Source organism: Melopsittacus undulatus, chromosome 7 (genome assembly GCF_012275295.1).
Source record: "Melopsittacus undulatus isolate bMelUnd1 chromosome 7, bMelUnd1.mat.Z, whole genome shotgun sequence".
Taxonomy (NCBI): Eukaryota; Metazoa; Chordata; class Aves; order Psittaciformes; family Psittaculidae; genus Melopsittacus; species Melopsittacus undulatus.
Window position 1 is genome coordinate 9,681,984 of NC_047533.1, and position 20,877 is coordinate 9,702,860.

Sequence of the window (20,877 nt, forward strand, 5' to 3'; positions counted from 1 at the left end):
AGGTCGAGGCGGGGCTGGCTGGGGACGTACCGAGGGGGAGGAAAAGGTTCTGAGGTGAGGGGGAAAGGGACCGGCGAAGAAAGGGGGAGAGGAAGTGATGGAGGAAGAGAGGGTGGGGAGGGAGAAGAGCCTGCCGGGCAAGGGGCGTCCGGGCGGGGCGCGGAGCCCCTCTGGGGCGGCGGCGGGGTCCCTCCCCGTGGTGCCGGGGAGGGTAGCGAGTCCCGGGCAGTGCCCTGAGGCACCTGCCCCGCTGCTCCCGCGGGGTGGATTTGGAGTTACTGCATTGTTTCTTGTGGAGGAAAAAAACCCCAACAAAACCTTTCCTCCTTCCCCGTCGGGCTCCTGATTCACATGGTGTTTTTACCGGATGTTTTAAGAAGATCGTTAATCTGGAGTTCTTAGTTTATTTACAAATATATGTGCGTACGGTTATAAAGGATGAAGTGACATAAATCTTCTCTGGAAGAATCTTGCACTCCATCTTGCTGAAGTTCCTGCCTGTGAAAAACGTAGCTGTTGAATGCTACCTGTGTTTTGTAATTGAATGTTTTATGTTAACCTAATATTAAACTGTACTGTATTCCATGAGGTTAATACTTCCAGTTTGATTCCCCAGAGCATCTTGACTTGAAGTTTCTCCCCCAACTAACAAACATTTGAATAGATAATGAAGTTCAGAAAATCGCTGTTTAAAAGCAATCCTGAAATAAGATTGCCCTGCTGCTTTTTCATGTATATAACTGTCCATTAAATGGCCACTTGAAAAGCCTCCCCAGATTGCCACTGTACTCCTTGCAGAGTTGTTTTTCAACTATGAAATGTGCATATTCTTTTCGGATTGGATCTTACTTTTCTTAATTGTGTTGAGAAGTCCCATTAGTTTAGCTGGAGCTGTTTAAAGTGAGTAAGAACAACAGAATCTGCCCCTGTATGTTTTGCAAGTTCCTCCAACTCTAAATGGGTTTGGCACTTACGCCATATGTGTATCCAGTTAAATTTGCCTTAAGCAGCGAGAGAGGGAAATCAGCTTTTTTACTTTGAAGTGGGGTTTAAAAACCAGAACAGTGATCAGAATTTTGGGCCATTTCCCAACCTTAGCTGAAAAGACCACCTCAAACTAGAGGACATGTTTTGGCTGGTTTTGCTGCCGGTAACATGTCTGTGGTGGTGTTGCCTGTATTTGGAGTTTGCATTAAAGTGATCTGAGAAACGAAGGGAAAGTGGAATCTGGCTCAGAACTTTACTGTGCCCAAACCCTCACCACAAAGAGTGGAGTGGTAATCTGGAAAGGCTTTTAAGTGGCTGCTTAATGCCAGGTTGCCTCTTTAGTTAAGGTTTCACTATGTTTAAAATAAATTATAGTGGTAGAACTGACCAAACAAGATATTTTAATGAACTAAACGAAAGTCTGACAGCAGTTGTACCTGATGTGAAACTTATAAAAGTAATGGTAATATGCTGTTACTCTTTTGTTCCTGCAATTGGCCTGAGCTCTTTTGTATAAGTGTGCACAAAGATTTGATTTATGGATTTGAAACTAAAACTGCATTGATAACTGGTAGAAAGTTTTTTACCTTTTCATGTCTGAGTTTCTGTACATGGGGTACTTTTTACATGGCATTTCTCAAAACTCTTCTTGAAAGTGTTTTCTGTCTGTTGCATGCTCTGGCTGGTCTCTGAATGTCTGGTTTATTCCATCTGTCAGGACCATTCCATAAAATCCCTCTCCCAGCTCTATTCTTACATTCCCAGTAGACTCCAAGGGAATGGAATTTCGAAAGTTAGTATGTGAGGTAGATACTTTACTGAAATATATTCTTTGCTAAAAGGGCCTCAACACTGAGACAGAAGAGCTGACTTTCAATTGACCTTTTCATTCCCACATTCCTGTTATCTCACTGTGTACTGTATGGAGAGGTGGGATAGCATGGAAAAGTTCATGATTACTGTTTCTCATGGAAGAAGGCAAAATCTTAAGGCACCATAAAATAGCAGCTTCACTTATTTTCAAGTATAGGCTGAGTAGCATCCATCAGTAATCCGTTTTCCAGTTCCTCAGTGTATTAAAGATTGGGTAAGAAAAGGTGTTGATCTGAAAAATATTTCAGTTGTTAAAGCAAGATAATATGCTCTTATTTTATAGTTTTCAGTGGCATGTTGAAAGAAATCGATATAGGCTTAATAATGGCTTGCATAGGTCAGTGTCAGTGTAACTGGAGAGTTCTTCATGATGAAGGTGAGAGTGGAAAAAGTCTGTACTCTTGAAAGCATTTTACAATGTCTTTTAACCCTAGTGAGATAACATCTTTTTGCAAATGTAGAAACTGAACTGAAGGTATTGTGTACTGGTTCTCATCTGCCATACCTAGCCTCTGGTATGGCAGAGGCTTAATGAGAACACAGAAACACCTGGTAAATAACACCAAGTCTAAACAAATTGTACCTAAGCACATAAACTAGAACTAACAGTCAAAATTCTGATCCCAAATTTGTACTCATAATTTGCCTCTCATTTTATGTACTCATACTTCTAGATGTGAATATTGTTGGAATGTGAACATCATTTGGGTTTTACCTTTGTAGGTGTGCAGAGTTAGCACACCTTGAACAGCAAGGTTCATGTCTACTATTGAAATCTGATTTGATATGTAGAAACTAAATTTGAAGTATGTAATTAGAAAGCCAGGAACTAACTAGCATGCTTAGATGAAATGCATATTTTGTTGAAACTTTCTTCTCCTCCAGAATAAAAACAAAGTGGTAGTGCTATTTCTAACTACCTTCTTACTTAATAGTCTTACTACTAATTTGTTTCATTAGAGGTGTGAATCTTCTAATTAAATTTGCTTGATGATAACACCAGTTTGTAAGAGTTCACTAGTCTGGTTTTCAGGCCAGATCAAGTCCCACATTCATCTCAGCCTCAAAACTTTAAGTTTAGTCTTATGCTATTCTCTAAGAGGATTTTCCAAACCTTTTCATAAAATGGATTAGCTTAATAGAAGTTGCCTCTTTCCAATAAAAGTTTGTAATATACCTGTGAAGAAGGAAAGCTGTGAGGATTCCTTATCTTCTTTTAATGCAACTTCATCAATAATCAAATGCCAATTGTCTGTGCATGTAGGTGTTTGTGGTTGTTCATAATACGACTCTTGTATGTATCCACAACTAGAAGATACTGTGATGATACAAAGTATGGATGAAAGATTCAGGAGTCAGGAACTATATTGGTAGTTTTTTCTGTCCTCATCCACTTTTCCAGCTGACCTACCCATGCTGTCCTAACCAGTTCATGGAGGGATTTGCTTCTGGGTGAAAACGGTAGTGCAAAGTGTTCTGGGATACCTCATCCCAGTTTCCGTGGATAAGTGGCCTTCTGTGCTAATCCAGCTCTTTCCTCCTCTGCATATAGTACTTTTTGAGGGAAACCAGTATGTGAGAAAGGAAAACTTCCTCTTAAGGTGAACTCAATGGAACAAACACAAGTGACTCAGTAGAAAAACAAGACATAAAGCAAACTCAAAGTTGATCTTATGAGCACTGAAGTGCAGCAGTTGAGATGGAAAAACAGGTAAGTGCTAAGTGATAGTGTTGAGATAGATGGTGTGAAAGCTTGTGATTTTGTGACCTCTTTACTCAGATTTTTACTTACAGGCATTTTTATGTGTAAAAGAACAGTATACAACAATGCGTCTCTAGTTTTGTAGAAGAGCAGAGGAATTAACACATTTTCTCCTAGCAGAAATATCTTTGAAATGAGAATCTCTTGAAAGACATTGAAGAATTTATCATGTAAATGGTGACAAATAATAAGTACAAACTTGATTATTTTGCAAAAAAATCGAAGTTCACAACAATCTATTGTTATATTCACTTTTCTCTTTATTTATATTTGTATCTTGTGTTTTTCATAGTTATTTTAATGATTCTCAAGAAATCCTGTAAGTATACGTAAGCCCCAAAGTAATTTCAGCATCCCACACATAGTCTGTGATGTTTTGAAGGAAAGGAATTAATCACTCTATGTTTTAAACTGGTTAGGAGCCTTTCTTTTTTTTTTCATTGCCTGAAGTAAGTCTCCAAATATTATGTCCACGGGGTAGATCTAGTTCCTTTGAAGTCAATGGCAGTTTACTCCAATTGAGGATCCATGCCAAGAGTATGTTTTAAACATACCTGGTCTATTTGCATCCACTTTGAAGTTCATTTGTACTGCTCTGGCAGGAGCACTTTGAATGAGAATTTGGTCTGCTGTTAGGCTTATAATATCCTCTATGTCATGATTGATTTAGGCTAAATTAAGATCATGCCTCAAGCAATCTTTCCCCCAAGCTCTTGATTGTATTGGTTCTAGCTTGTGGTTGCAGACAGTTCCTAGCTGAATCCATGAACCAATCTAGGGGTTGCGGGCTGTTGTGGTAGGTTTTTTTCCTATGTCATTGGTTGCTTTGGGGTTGGGGTTTTCTTCCCGAAATTGGTTTTTGGATGGATCAGCAAGCTCCTGCAGATTTGATAATTGTTAGGTGCAGCCCAAGGATAGAGTTAGCAGGAACCTTTCAGTAACAGAAAATTATGTCAGTTTGGCTTAAGCAAATGCTGGAAGATACTTGTTTCAGAACTGAAGTTATGTGAATGTGGCACTCTTCACAAAAAAATAAGCAGTCCACACAAATGGTGTATTTTATCTTTCTGGTTTAAAACCAACCGTCATAATTCTTCAAGTAAAATAATCCTACTTTTGCTTGCAGTATAAGGTAATAATTCAGTATGGTATTGGTGACCATACATAAGCAGTTATACTGTAATGTATGTGTAATTAGGAAGAAGATTCAAAGAAGATTGCACAGCTCGCTGCAGTTTTGCTATCAAACGGAACTGAAATCTTGAATTATTTCAAGAGTGTGGACAAGTGGGAAACCAAGACGCACACATACCCAGAAAGTCCATTCACCAGTAGCAAATAGGAATTTTAGAATAAGCATGCTGTGAATTTTCACAGTTGCTGTTATTTTTGTCTGTTCTTCCCTTATTTGCCACCTATGTTCTGTTGCACTCCCTTATTGCATTGTGCTTTAAATTGCTGTAAACTCATCGTGGCAGGAAACATGTCTTCCTGTGTTTGTACAGAATTATGCACAGTGTCTGCCTTTTTGTACTTTATTTAATGAACTGTACAGAGAATGCATGTGGGCATGTTGGAATCCAAATAATTATGTTTACTAAATAAATGCAACACAAGAGGTCTACTTACTGATACACATTGGTGCTTTGGTTATTTCAAACGTGGCAATTGAAAGTAGAGGTTTCACAGTCTACTCCAAGGAATTTTACTTTTCTATCTGTTGCGGTCTTGATGTACCATCATGATAAAAAATCCTTGTTAAGGAGTTGTCTGTGAAATTGGAGTTTTCTTATTGTTAGTTTTTGGTTTTGTTTTCTCTAGTAAGCCCTGTTTATTAAGTTGTTATAGACATAGCAAAAGGAATGTATACGCAGATGTTACATTGTTTGACTTCAAGATTACTTTAACAAATTGTGGCTCAGATGAGTTACATTTACTTGAGTTGATACAAGGCTTTCAGACCTAATTTCTGAAGAAGTTCATAAGCTGTTCAGCATGTATGCACTAGCATTCTGAAATGTGCACATGATTACTGGAAATGTATATAGAACTGATGGGAAGAACCAGTTGTTCAAGTGATTATAACTGTGGGAACAATGAAGGATTGTGCATATAAACAAGCTGTACAAATGTTCACAAATATCTGGGGTTTTAACATTTCCAGGGTTACTATTCTAACAGTGAGCAAGAGGACTCAAATGTTACCTTGCTTAAGGCCAGCTCTAGGCACCTGAACCCAGGAATGTGAGGAATATTATCTTAAAAATACCATAACAATCTGTAAACTATAGTTATCTCTTATGTATCTGTTATTGAGCTGCTTGGTTTTTTTGCTTCTGTTTGTGTTCAGGAGTGCCTTGGCTTTTATAATGCTGAAGAGATTGGTGCCTACCTTGTGCTGAAACCTGAATTTTCAGCTTTCTGGCAAACTTGCTGAGAGCCTGCCAGATTATTTGCATCATACTTGTGGGGAAAAAAATCTTTCTCCATATAAAGTAGATGCCACTCTCTTAAATCTAGTTATTAAACTACAACCTGTCTTGTTTTTAAAAAAACGGAGATGTCAAAAAATCCATCTGACCTGCACAATGAAAAACATTACAGAGACTCCTCAAAGAAGTACAATAAGGGGAAACCAGTAAAATCTGTTACTCAGTGGGCAATGTTTACAAATGTCTTTGTAGCATAAGGCCATAGTTAAACAGGAATGTGTTGATTTTTCGGTGAAAGGTTTTAATCCTTATTGTGAGTGGTTTGAAGAAAAATGTCTCTAATTAGAAGAACATAGGAATTCAAGTAAATGTAAAATCTCTTAAGAAACTTACCTGCAACTTTTTCTGCTGTGGGAAAGATGTATTGCATGTACCCAGATTATTCTCATGCATCTCAGTGCGTAGATGATGGGGAGCTTCTGTATCAATTCGTTTGCATTTTTCACTGAATCGATTGTTTTATACAGTTACAGGCACATGGCAGGCCATTGTCTTGTTGCAGTTTTATGCTTTCAGAGCTTATCTGGGTGTGGTCTGGTGTGACTTTCTCAGTTGGTATCTGACAATCTGGTTTGTGGAATCAGTTTTGCAAGAATGATGTTGTAGCAATCATGCAGCCCTAGTGCTTCACAGCTGCATGCTTCTGAAGCACAGAGGCATGTTCCTTGCCCTTTACAGGCAAGAAAGCTGGAGCATGGAAGTCCCTAAACAACTCAGTGGCATGATTTCAATGTCAGTGTAGTAGCCACTGAATCTCACCACATACAGACTGTGTACATTTCTTAGCCAGACAGTACAATGTTTCTCACTATTGTAATTCTGTAGGACAGTCCAAGTTTTCTATCTCAAGGAAGACTGACTGCTGATGCTCAGTGAACACTGTGCTCAGTGAAATGAGAGTCATGCTACAAATCCTGCCTGTAAAGAAGATCACTGTGGCTGTGGAAGTCCATCTGGTGACCTGAAAAATATTTGTCTAAATCTGTTTCTACACTAGATTGCTTTGTTTTGACACAGCAGTTTCTTTTTGTGCAACTAGTTGTGTTTTTACTCAGGAACAAACCAGTCACTTTGCCTTACATAAGTTTTTTAAAAGTTTCTCTGGAGTTTAAAAAGAAAAAAAGTTGAAAAATGAAAACATCTAAATATCTTGTCCATACCATATTCTAATGCAGTGACTAACTCAAATGAGTATGTATCTTTTTAAGAAGCAAAAACATGTAAAGAGGTAAATGCTTAAATTCTAACTCTGAGAAGTAATTTGGGGAGGAGAAAAAGGTAAGGTTCTCATGCACCTGAAAATGTAATTGCAGTGTTTCCTCACTGTAATGGTGTATTGCTGCATCCACCCTTCCTTTTGTAAAAAGATGAGTCGCTTCAAGTTGGACATTGTTCTAGCCAGCAATTACATCTGAAAGAGGCAAAAGTGGTAGTTCATCTGAACCAGGTAGGTCAACCATAAAGCAGATTAATCTAATGGCTTTGTTGCTACTCTGTTGCAAAGTAAGCTGTTGGTCTTTCTGGAAGAATTTTATCTGAAGTATTTTAAAATGGGATCCAGAATAGAAGCTCTGAAATCAATATTAAGACACTTATAAACCACAACTATTATAATTCGATTTGATACTTCTTTTAAACTGCCTCAGAAATGGAAAGGGATTTTGCAATTAGGGGATAAGATGACAAGCAAATTGGTCTCCTCCCACAACTCTTACCAGAAATGGATGATTTATCTGTAAATGATGTAGGTTGTGCATTCTCTTTATGTTACTAGGACATGCAGACTTACTCTGCGTTTGCTGTAAATACAAGAACAGTCAGTTCAGAGAAAGGAGAAAGCATGTTGATTTAGTTGATACTCCTAACCACTTGATTCTTGTGCATATTAATAAATTATGTGTAGTCTTGATTGACTTCTATAAGATGGTGAATTTGATTACATTCTAGCATGTGGTCTCTTTGTGACGATCACATCCTAAATAACTGGCCAAATGGGCAAAATACAGCAGACTTTCTTGTGTTGGACTTGGGTATAATGCACCAATGAGCCTCCTTTTGGCTTGTATTTTTTATTAGGTTTGTTTACTGTCTGGTTTTGTTTTGTTTCCTTTGTGCTTCAGAATTTGATATACTTGCTGTGTATCACAGTGTAGTTTTGCTTTTGCTGAACAGCATTGTGGTATGAGTTTGGGTCAGTTTATCATTCTTGGTCAGTACTGATTGTACTATGTCATGCACAAATGAGTGTTTTTGAGCAGTTTCTAACTGGAAAAAAACTAAAACACTTCTGTGGACCTTCCAGCTTAGTGTCTTTTTCAGTTGCAGGATTAAAAATTATAGTGATGCTTCTGTCCATGGTTTTACATGATCACATAATCTATATCCAGTCCTTTTCTATTCTATGAATGTGTAGTCTTGCTGTGCTAGTATTCTTTGATTTTTATTTCTGTCCAGTTCTCCTAGAAGTGCTCTTTGCTGTGTGTGGTTTGGTTTTTTGCAAGCATACATTCAACTTCTTTGTAACATAAAAATATTTTATTACAACAGTTGGAGTTTGTTTTCATGATGCTGGGTAGTTGCAGCTTCATGATTAGTGCTGCCACTGTGTGAAGTGTGTGTGGGAAAGTAGATTTCAAATACTTGCATTCTAAACCATTTTGAAAGGTGAATGAGATAGGCTTCATTGGGAAATACAGTGCAGAAGAGGGTTTGGTTTTTTTTAGAAAGTAGGTATCATTCAAAAAAACCTCTGCAAGCCAAATTTTTAGGGGTTTATATTCCTTATTTGTTTACTTTTCTAATGATATTAGGGTTGAGAATGTTTTGTTGCAGCAGTACAGTGAGACCTCGATGGTTCTGTAATGGTGATCACATAAATTTGGTCTGAGCTAGGGGTACACTAAGCTGTAACTGCTCTCTGGCTGCGATGGTGGAAGTTTTCAAAAACCTTTATGTTTGAGTGAAGAGGGTTTTGTAAAACATATTTTATTATTATGAAGGTGTTTAGTTCCTATTTCCCTAACGATTTAATATTGAAAGACTTGAGTACTGTTTGCTGCTTAGTTTCTATTCGGGTTACATGGGGTAACTCCCTTCCTTTCTCTCCCATTGTGGTTAATGGTACGTACTGCTTTGGTGCACTTAGAAAGTTTCTGTGAAGTTTTGCTCCTGTTCTTTCATGTGAAAACACATCTGGGTGTATCATTTAGTAAAATCTTCTTCTACAGTATTTTGCAGCACAGAAATTACTCTTCTGCTGAAATGTTTTGCAATTACACATATTCATATGCTATTGTATCTATCACTCTGCCTTTTTGATAAGTACTCTTATGTAAATGGAATTGGCTGTTTCTGATCAAAGTAATGTGCTAAAATTCCAATTGAACAGAAAATGGAGCACGCATACAGCTTTTGAGAAACAATTGGGGAAATACTGTAGTAACTTTTTAAAAATCAGTTTAATACTAGTGCTGTGAAGCCTGAGGCATCAAAAATATCAGTTCCACAACAGCTTCATTATCCCTGATGTCCTGTATCCACCTATGGTCTACAATAGATGTTGTCTATTTGAGCAGTGCCCACTCATTTATTAGTGGGGTCTACTCTTATTACTACTACTACCCTTAAGAAAAAAAAAAGAGGATACTTATGTACCACCTGGTTATCAAAAAATGTGTTTGTTCTATGTATTTTGTTACTCAACTGTAATGTCTTCTGTTCTTCACCATGGTTGAGAGAGAATTCTCCTTTTTTTTTTTTGGTTTCTATCTTTGATGTTTCCGTTTGTTTGTAATTTGCAGAACACCTACATATTTGCCTTGTCTCAGAACATAGAAAAGATGTTCTCTGTATGCTTAGCCAAAATGTGAAATATTTGTCTTGCAAAAGGCTTTCTGTACTTTTTTAGTGTTTCATATATATACTGTCTCAAGTTTGTTACTGGTGTGGGTATCCTTGTAGCTGGGTTTCTTTTTAGGCATGAAAAGCAGATCTGTGCAGAAGTGACCTGATTTTATGCTGTTAATTAATGTTATATTTAATTTTATTCTGACATAGCACTGTGTTTTACATTACTCTATATATTTTTTCCTAGGCAAACGGAGTGGGCGCAGTAAAAAATGGAGAGAGATGCTGAAGTTGCCACCTGTTAGTCACTGTGAAGGTATTAGATGCTCAATCGGTAGGTGTCCTGCAGAATGATCTGTCTGACTTCCTTGAGAAGGAAGGATAAGAGCTGGGTGATACTAACTGAAAGGCTTCTGTCTTCCTTCTGAATGCTTATTAGCATTTACCACTTTTAATGTGATGGAGAATTTATGAGCAGATAAAAGCTGTTTCACAGCTCCTTTTTTGTTAAAGGAAACTGCTCCTAAAGGATAAATTTACAAAGCTACGAATTACAAAAAGGAATTGTGTTGTAATTTGAATGACATAGTCGCATATTTCCCTTTTCTTCTTAGTGTCTTGTAATAATTATTTAACATTTTATATTATTATCTTGTATTCCTTCTTTCCAAACAATCTGGTTTGCTTTGGAATTGCTATTTCACAATATGGTTGTTTTCCACCCCCCAGCCTGGATTAAATTAAACTTAACCATGTCATGCAATGTGTTTTTAATAAATGTGATAGTCTGCAATACACAAATATGGCTGGACATGTTTCACGATTCTTTGGGATCATTACATGTTTCAGATATCTTTGCTAAATATGTTAATGTAAACTTCAGGTTTTAGTAGTATTTTTTCTGACCTAGTATCAAAGGGGAGTAAACGACCATGCTATGACAAAGATAAAAAGAAATAAATGTATTTACTTATTATTTCTTCCTCAGAAAGAGATTACAATCAGCTTTGTGACAAACAGCCAATAGGAAGACTTCTCTTCAGACAGTTCTGTGACTCCAGACCAGATCTGAAAAGATGCATTGAATTTCTGGATGCAGTGGTAAGCAGTGAGCAATTGGAGGTGGATATCAGTAGGCAATAGCTTATATATTTTCTTTTCGTAGAAGAAGTTTGGGTTTTGTGCTGGTTTTGGCTAGATAATTTTTCTACACTGAAGGTCATGTTGTGCTATGTTTTGGGTTTTTTACCCAAATGGCATTGATAACAGGGATGATTTAGTTATTGCTGAACAGTGATTACACAGCATCAAGGCCTTTTGGACTCATTACACCACTCCACCAGCAAGTGGACTGGGGGTGCACAGGGAGCTGGGAGGGCACACAGCCAGGACAACTGACCCCACTGACCCAAGGGATCTGCCATACCGTATAGTGTCATGCTTAGCATATAAAGCTGGGGGAAGGAGAGAGAAAAGGAGGTGATTAGAGTTGTCTTGCCAAGTAGCCGTTATGCATGATGATGAAGCCCTGCTCCCCTGGAAATGGCTGAACATCTTCCAGCCGATGGAAAAAAGCTGCTTGGTATGGTCAGTGCTACAACATTGGCTATGACGGAAATGAGAGAGAATTTGAGGGACATGCTGCTTGACTTCTTGAGCCTAAAAGGATGTGCATACAAGGACTTGGCTTGATACTCAGGCTTGAAAATGCTGTAAACATAGACTTGAAAATGTTGCAACTTGCATGGAAGCCCTAGGCTAGACAGAGTGTGCTAATTAAAAAAAATACAATGGAGATGGAAATTTAGAGAACCATCTATGGAAGGAGAGAAACCAGATTTTAGAGACTGAGGGGAAAGGAAGTGTTTTGTCTTGATACATTTGCATCTTGACATCTAGTGCTGAAAAATGAGGGGAGGAAGGAAATGTGCCCACAGCCATGTTTTGTAAAAAATCCTCAGACAAAGTCCTCATGGGTTTTTCCCCCACTCTTATGGAGAGGGGGAAAGTAATGAGAAAATAAGGCAAGCACACGGCAGTCCTTACGAGAAGAGAATAATAGCTCAGACTTTTTATTCTTTGTTCTTCATAGTTAATCCAAGCACAGTATAATAGAGTCTTAAACTGAACTTGCTGCCAAAAGAATAGTTTTTCTCATCCCCCCCATTTTTGTTATTATATTCAGGGAACAAATAACCAAAGAAGGTAGAAATAGGGTAGTGCTGCTACACACCTGTATCCCAAAATACAGTATCAGAATGCAAAATGGTGCTGAAAGGTGCACAGTGTAAAGAAGTACATGGGGTTCTTGCTGTGCCCCCCAGTTCATACTTCCCCTTACAGGACTATAAACTGAGGCACTTGATTAGTTAAAAGAAACTTTCATGTCAGATAAGTAGAACTGCCTTGTAATTGTCAATGTACTATTAGGACTCTTAGGAGCTGTTGTAGCACCATATTCCAGAGGCTGATTTGACAGTTGCAGACATAGAATAGATTGAATGGAAATCCAGAACAGAGCTAAATATCCTGAAGTGAATGTAAACCAGAGCATTTAATGACCATTGCACAACAGAGAGACCACTGACAACTGTGGATATATCCTTAATGGATACAACTTTTGTATACATTTCTAATCCTTGGAAGCTTAGATAGGGAGTAGCAGAATCTTTGGCAGCATGAAGGAGAAAAGAATCTTAGGTATGACTGTAAGGCAGGTATGTCTTTGCTTTACAGATGTCATTTTTTCAGGTGAAATCCTCTCTTAAGACGTAACTGTGTTTGACACTAATTGAAGATTTTGAATTGTTTTGAAATATGCGACCTATGATGTTATGTGGATTGCAATGCTTCTGTGAATTAGAGACTGGCAGAGTTCAGCTAATCTGATGCAAGAGATGATTTCACAATTTACTACTTTCTTTTCTTTTTTTTTTCTTTAATTTCCATTTGAAAAGTCGTGGTGAAGAAGTATGCTTGGGAATCAAGTCTCTTGAAGAAGAGCAAGAGCTCTTAAGAGCTAAAATAATCTCCAATCTCTAACTCTCATGATTGGAAAGGTAGTAGGCTGTCTTGATCAAGGAAGTGAGATAAAATGCCTACTATCTCTTACAGATGGTTCCTGATCCCTTTTTCTGGACTGGATTTAAGTAATCTTGTTCAAGCTCTTTTTTGTTTGTGAGGCAGTGATGTCAAGGGAAAGGCTAAGTTTGTTGTGTTAGCCGAGCTAGTAAAGCTAATACCAGTTGCTGTTTGATAGTGCTCTTTTCTAATGTTTCCCCAGATTCTGTGTTACCTCTAAATGCTGTAACTACTGATGTCTGTTTCTTTATTATTTCATTAAATTACTAAGTAGTCCTCAGAGTTTTTTGATACTAGTAAATGTTTGATGGTTTGTTGCTTTGGGGTCTTTTTCCATAAGTAGTTCTGGAGCTCTGTTAAGCTCTGCAAAACACATGGTATTCCACAAGGTGTTTTTTTTATACATCACAATACCATATGTTACTAAGACAAAAACTTTGTAAGTTTTGTATCTCCTAAGTTTTCTCAAAGAATGAAGTAGGGTTTGCTTTAGATCTCACTTATTTGCAGTTAACATGACCTTGTAGGAAGGTAGTAGTTTTATTCCAGTTTTATGCCGGACTGTAGGGAAAAAAAAAACAACAGTTAAGAAAAAGCTGATTATTGTACTTTTATTTAATTATTTCCCATCTGGATCATTCTGCCCTACAATACTACATAAATACTACTTCATTGTAATTTATCTTATTTAACCTCTAGGATGCAGTTTCTGTAACTGCATTTAGACTAATTGTTAGTTTCTGTATGTTTTCCAAAAGTTAAATTCCATGTGCTTTTTTTCTTGACTGTTCTTCACACATATTTCACTATGTAGCCTAAAAATCTTTAAATAGATTTTGAATATTTTGAACAATGAGAGCCTCCAGTTTCTTTTATATTAGGAGCATTGTGTTATGGTAAAGTTTATCTAACAAAGGGACTAGAGCGAAATAGCTCTAAACAGAACTTGATTTTCTGTTCCATTCCCCTAGGCAGAATATGAGGTATCTTCAGATGAAAAACGTATAGACTGTGGCCTGAAAGTTTTAGAGACGTACTTCACTAATGGGGTAAATATGTCTTAAATGTTTTGTAAATGTCAGATAAATAAAGATCTGAGTGGTTGCATTGTAGTAAATTAACTTAATTAGTCCCATTTTTGCCTTTCTGAAAGGTATACTGCCTTCTGATGTTGTGAAACTTAGCAAGTTGAGCAGAAGCCTTGACTCATATCTGCTTATAAGACTACTACCGTGACAATTTATTCTCCTGTTAAAATGCTGGTCTCAAAGATCTATTTTGAACAAACTCATTTAGCATTTAAGAAGACTTATTAACAAATTAATTTGGAGTTTTGTAGTTTGAAGACATTGAAATTCTCAGGCTTCTTTCAGACTCCTGTGTGGCCTTGCTTGGTTTGCTGTAAATGGTCAAAATTGCTGTAGGTTTTCACAAAGTGAAATGCTGTTTTGTTTTGTTCTGGAGCATTCTGCATCTCTGTATTTTGCATGGTGATCATTAATAGCTGATCTTTTGCATTTATTAGGTTCCACTGATTGATTTTTAAGAGTCTCTTATTTGATATCCAATAGAAGCTGTAGATACATAATTAGACATTTGCCTTCTATAAATAGATGCTCTTTCTGCTTCTCTTTCGACATCCTGGGAAGATTTTATTTCAAATGAAGGTCTTATAGATGCTTTAAAAGCAGATAGACTTCAAGTTTGCCACATCTCTTCTAATAATTCCTTTGGGACTACCATAAGTCACATAAATTTCTTGCAGAAAAAGAAAACCAGACCCCCAAACATTTCTTGAGCTACTTTGAAATAGTTTCCCAAGTTGTGTGTGTATTTCTTTCCCTTTTCTTCCATCCTGCCAAGCCAAATAGATAACTTGCTTTTATTGTGGTAGATTTATGGAAAGGAGAAGAAATTTAACTTATTGCGAAGTTTGTTTTCCCAGATAATGAACTAATAAATAATTATAATGGCTTTCAATGAATTTTTCTATAATAGGGAACAAACACAAATTTTGTTTGAACATGGCTTGTTGATTTCTTTTTTAGCCAAACCATTCCTTTCCTTTTCCTATGTTAGAAGATTTCACTTAAATTAGAATACAGAACTTTGACTTGTTCTATTGATTGCTTTCATTGTTACCTGTTTTTAATTACTTCAAGTCTGCAGCACACTTGCCAGAAATACCTCAGGAAACAGTAAATGAATGTAAAGCAAGACTGGAAAAGAACCCTTCTAAGGACCTTTTTATGGACTGCACTAGGTAAGTTAAAAATGCACAGTGCCAAGTTTAAGTACCAGAAGAGAAATTTGTGTGTTTTAGAGAAATGAAAGGTGAAATTATTACATCCAGGAGTATTTCATGTCTGAAATGAGTATAAATATGGAATTCGAAACAGATTTAATATAGCACTGGGTTTTCTTCTGATGTGATTCAGATGTTTGACTTCTGCAGAGCTTTTTCTTTAATGTTCTTTTTTGCATAAAATCACACTATGCTACCAAGTATTCTGTAAATTAAAATATAGTATTTCTCTTTATTATATTCTTCCTTTTTGAGTGACTTCTCTTGCATGATGAAGGTACTCAGAAAAATCTAAAGTTATGAACTAGAGCTTGAAAGGTTTCTGAACAATGTTACACAATTTATGGTTCTTGAAAATGGGCTGAACTGAGGCCAACAGTTGTATTCCATTAAAATGGCTGATTAGAGGATTGATTGTGAGAGTTAACACAAACAAATCCAACTTGCTTTTGTTTTGAAGTCACGAAGTGATATTTCACACAGCAGCAACAGGGAAGGCTTTTCTTGAAGGGATGATACATGTTTACTGGTGTTGCAGGTCTTTCTAAATCCATGATGTTTCTAATATTACTGGTTCTTCAAGGCATGCTTGATCATGTCTGAAGCATTACAAAATGTTTTGTCATTGCTTGGGTCATCTCCGTGGTAACAAAAAATAAGCATACTTTTTAACAGCCTGAGATTATAAGATTGAAAGGGATGTGTGAGAACAACTAGTAAAACATGTCTCAAATGGAAGCTGTATTATGTAGGTCATCCCCTTTCTTCTGCCCAATAAATATCCAAATAGTTTGAATGTTCCCCAGCCCCTTTGGAGTGTTTCATTTAAGGGGAATAAGGCACCTGGTGTTCAGGTTTGGATATAGCATAAACAGAAAAAAATTTTACTTACCAGACTCCAAACAATGTATGAATACTTGTAGAACCTTTCCAGTATATATCTTTCAGAAATCATACTTGTGGAGTCATAAATGTATTGCATTGCTACTGGGAAGGCTGATGTTTATGTGGGCTGGAAGACAATGAGAAAGTAGTCGTCAAACTTTCTAGTTACTATAAGTAACAGTAGCTGGGCATTCACCAGTGTTTTGACAGTTTTCTGTGACAGGAACAGTTTTCTGTGACAGGCACTCACTCTGTGAGACATCTAGGTTAAAACCATTGTAGAGCACAGTGACAATGTTTTTCTGCCTACAGCCTTTCTGATATGTTTAATAGATATTAAGAGATGTTAATATTTTAATAGATTGATAACGTCTCCTGCTTACTAGTTTTTCAGTATGATTGATTTTATTTTCCTGTTGCTAGAATTGTCCATGAATACCTAAGCAAAAGACCTTTTGAAGCTTACCAAGAAAGTGTGTATTTTTCCCGTTTTTTACAGTGGAAATGGCTGGAAAAGTAAGTTTATTTATGTTTATCTTATCATGTCTCTTTGCTCTGTTCTACTTGTTATGCTAGAAATGCTGTAGAGCCCTAATGTATGACAGTGCCTGTCTAAGAATTATGATCTGAAAGATATAAAGGATGATGTTGATGGCACAGTCGGAGTGCCACTACTCCAGCAGCACTGTCCAGTAGTTTTCAAGTGTTAAATTGTATTGGGTAAATGCAAATTTATTATCATGGATATATGTTTGGCTGTCAAGTGTGCAGTGGGATACCAGTCTTTCTTGGGAATGGTGTCATCCTTTAGTTTCAAACTTGGTGTAATTAGTGGCTAAGAAACAGATAAATCTAGTTTTATGACCCAGTGTTTTAAAACCGTAATTAATCAGTTTTTCAGGGTGGTACAGGCATATATCTAGTAATTACAAGACAGCAGGATATATATGTATGAAAATCTAGCTTGTGCTTTTATATCAATAGTAAAGGAGTTTCTAAACTTTTTCAGAAGTCTGAAATTGGTACAAATCCTTTCTAATTCAGCACCGCTGTGTATTGTGATCACATATTGAATATTAACTTTATAGTAAATTCCTGTTATCCAATGTCTGTATTTGACTGAGTTCATAGTAAAAACCAGGAAGAGAACTTGGGACTCAACCCAAATTCTCTACCAAGTGAACCTCCATTTGTTGTCCTGAGAACAAAGCTTCAGTAACAACGGATGCTCTTAAAACAAAACCATCAACAAAACCCACCACCATGAAATAGCTCTGGCCTGATACCTGCTTAGGAGTGGTTTAGCATAGAATAGCAGACTCCTTTACTGCCTCCAGTTATCTTTTCCTCTTCCACTACATCAGTGGCTCTTGAACTGCTGTTGCATACCACAAGTCTTTCTGTTTTGAAGAAGCGAAACAGCTAAGTAAAATCAGAAGTGGTTTACCCTTTAAATGCTGCATTTTAAGCATTATCTCACTGAAATGCAGCCCATGTGTCAACATACTGCACTTAAGAGAGACAACTGGAGGTGAAAAATTGACTGCTGAGGAGACCAGGTAAGGCTCTAACCCTAAACAACAGAGGGCCTAATTGATCAGCTTTTCTTCCTGCTATTGTGAATGTGTGATGACCACATGAGGGAGCCAATGTTTCTCATCAGAACACCCCTTTAATTTGAAATTCAGTTTATTATAGTACTTAGTATAATACTATCTTCATGAGGTTAAGGCAACTGTTGCTCAGTAAGATGTCACAGAACAGGAAAGGGAAAATGAAGACAGGCCTGTTAACTCTTGTAATTCCTGTTGCAGTAATTGTTTCTTTCTGTTAATCAGGCAACCAGTAACCAAACACACGTTCAGGCATTACCGAGTATTAGGCAAAGGTGGATTTGGAGAGGTGAGTACAGAAATAACTTTCTGCAAGGCAATCCTTAAGGGAAAAAAAAGAAGTTTAATACAGGAGAGAAGCAATTTTTAAAATTCTTGATTCTAACAATCTACATTTGACATATCATGGGGTAAACTGTCATTAACCCAAATTGTTTTCCTTTAATGTGTTAGTATGTTAAGTCATACACAAACTTGGAGAAAGCTTCCATTGACTGACAACAGTTGCTTTGTTTAGAAATTTCATTTGGCAATGAGAATGTACTTTCTACTTAACAGGAAAATCTATAGGTTTTATTAATGCTGTTTATAATTCATTGGGCTTTTGTTTCTCTCCATATATTTTAACTGAAGGGGATATTGAAGCAGAAGGAGGGCTACTAAATTAACAATATCTTTCTCTCGCTTATTTATGGAGTGGATATTTGTCCTCTGTTCTGTTAGGCCAGACACATACTGTTACCACAGTCTGGTGTTTCACCAAAACAAGATCCAAAGTTTTACTGAACTATGCAACCCCAACAAAAATGGGCTTGTTGCTGTATAATCACTTTTTCTACTCCTGTTACAGCTTTTGTGATCCTTCACAGTTGTTTCCTGGGTGAAAGCCCTGTAGCGACACTTCCAGACCTTCATTTCTCAGAGCATTCAAGAGTTTGAAAACAGGAAATACAATTTTATCTTCTTTAAAAAAAACCAAACAAACAAAACACAACAAATCTAAACACACATCCCCCCAAACCCCACTCCCCAGCATCTCTGACACACCTTCCTTCTTTTTCAGGTATGTGCCTGTCAAGTACGGGCAACAGGAAAAATGTATGCTTGTAAAAAGCTAGAAAAAAAGAGAATAAAGAAGAGGAAAGGAGAATCAATGGCTCTAAATGAAAAAAGAATTCTAGAAAAAGTGAATAGTAGGTTTGTAGTAAGTATCCCCTTCTGATCTTACTCTCAGAAGTTTGTCTTGCTTTGTTTGCTTCATTTCAGTCTCTTCCAGGAGCTTGTGGCCACAGGGCATTTTCTGATTGATTTAGAGAGTGCATACTGCTGAGAGAAATGATTGATATAATGAGAAGTACATTTTTTGTAAGATGGAATAGTTCTGTGGAGAGGACTTTATCCAATACTGAATTGGTTTTAGTCTGCCTCCTTTAGTTCTCACAACCAAAACATCAGGTTTTGGTATTTCAGCATGCTGATAACACTGAATCTTTGTCATCTGTTTAAAGGTGAATAAATTATTCTGTAGTACTCATATTTGAATAACCGTTTAAATTCCTTTTGCTGCAGCTTATGACTTAGTATTTTTATCTTTAGTAAAGAAGATATTCTATATACTTTATCCCATCCTATTTTTTCCTTCTGTGACTCTTCTCTGTCTCTTCCAGTTTATTGCTCTGTTTTGTTCATTTACTTCTTTCTTCCCTCACATATACCTATTTTCTTACAATTAATGCTAATTTCATTTTTGGAGGTCATTTCTAGATGCACTTACAAAGGGGTGACTTAATGAGAGGTGACCATTTAATTGCCATTAGAAGTTGCATATCCTTCATGTTTATGACCTCAAATATTAGAGTTTTTATATCCTTAAGTATTTTCATCGCTTTTGTTACTCTACTGCTTAGTCATTTCAAGCTAAACATGAAATTTGACTGCTATATCAATTCAGGTTAGTTATGTTGTTTTGCTGAAGAAATATTGGGTGTGAAACAATTAACATAACTTTTTAATAGAAATTCCAGAGAATAAAAGTCTTATTCTTAATACTTTAATCTGATGCTATCACATAAATTATGGTCTGTTAGCTCTAATTACTAAGCAGTGAAATAACTTGGAATGATCAAAGATATACCAAGTAAACTTTTCCCCCAGGTAATTCTAATCTTTTAATTGAATTTATGTTCTTTAAATATTAATTTTAAATTAACGTTGCTTTGGTTTTAAATCCATTTACTGATAAATTTTGCATTGCTCTTCAAAGAGGAGTTTAAAATACCTGTGTTAGAGGACAGTGGAAGTTATTTATAAAAATATGTATTTGTATGTATAAAATATGTATGTATTTTCTGCTGAGCCTTATGTATTACAATAACCCCTGTAGAATACAGTCAGCTAAAACAAAAACTAGAATTTGCTGGCCAGGTACATTAATATTTTAAATGATTGTAAATAATGTTTTTGTATATATATGCTAATCTTGTTTTCACACAAGGCTCATGGGCTTGACTTCACTGAAATTGAATCCAGAAATAACTAGTTGTAGAGAGATGCAAGATAAGAGTGAAACTTCTATTTATAAGTCATATTTTTCAACATATATAAATAGTATAAATGAATAATTAATCCAAGTTGAATGTGAAATCACTTTATGGGATTGAGTAGAAATTATTTTCCTCTTGCTAGCCATTGTTTTTCTTTAATGCAACAGAAGAGGTCTAGATGTAGGATTTGCAGTAATACTGGATTGGAATTGGGTAGATAATTTGTCATTAGTAGCTGGAGATGTCAGTTTAAAACCTCCAAATAGGAACCTCTGCCATGAGAAAGCTGATTTGTATATTAATTTCAATTTATTATTTAATATTTGATTTATGCTTCTGAAGTAAGAGTATGGGTTAGTTCATCTTTGAGGATGAAGATGTATTTTGAAGATTCTGCTAGATAATCATCAGCATAGTGTAGCTTTTTCTATTGAAACTGAGTTTTTAACTTAAATAACATCTGTTCAATTCTGCAGTATATTACATTGTT

General features: G+C 36.5%; 1 protein-coding gene across 2 annotated transcripts in view; it reads left to right on the plus strand.

The window, feature by feature from the left end:
* Window positions 1–20,877, plus strand: part of GRK4 (G protein-coupled receptor kinase 4) — a 36,178-nt gene that overhangs the window by 329 nt on the left and 14,972 nt on the right. For both annotated transcript variants that reach the window (XR_004080483.2, XM_005148516.3), the window contains exons 2-8: window positions 10,208–10,294; window positions 10,949–11,061; window positions 14,013–14,090; window positions 15,204–15,304; window positions 16,655–16,747; window positions 18,070–18,133; window positions 18,908–19,048. Coding sequence is in view for 1 of the 2 variants with exons in the window: in XM_005148516.3 (XP_005148573.1) it covers window positions 10,208–10,294; window positions 10,949–11,061; window positions 14,013–14,090; window positions 15,204–15,304; window positions 16,655–16,747; window positions 18,070–18,133; window positions 18,908–19,048 (677 nt within the window). In the remaining variant the exon portion in view is untranslated. The remainder of the gene's footprint in view (window positions 1–10,207; window positions 10,295–10,948; window positions 11,062–14,012; window positions 14,091–15,203; window positions 15,305–16,654; window positions 16,748–18,069; window positions 18,134–18,907; window positions 19,049–20,877) is intronic.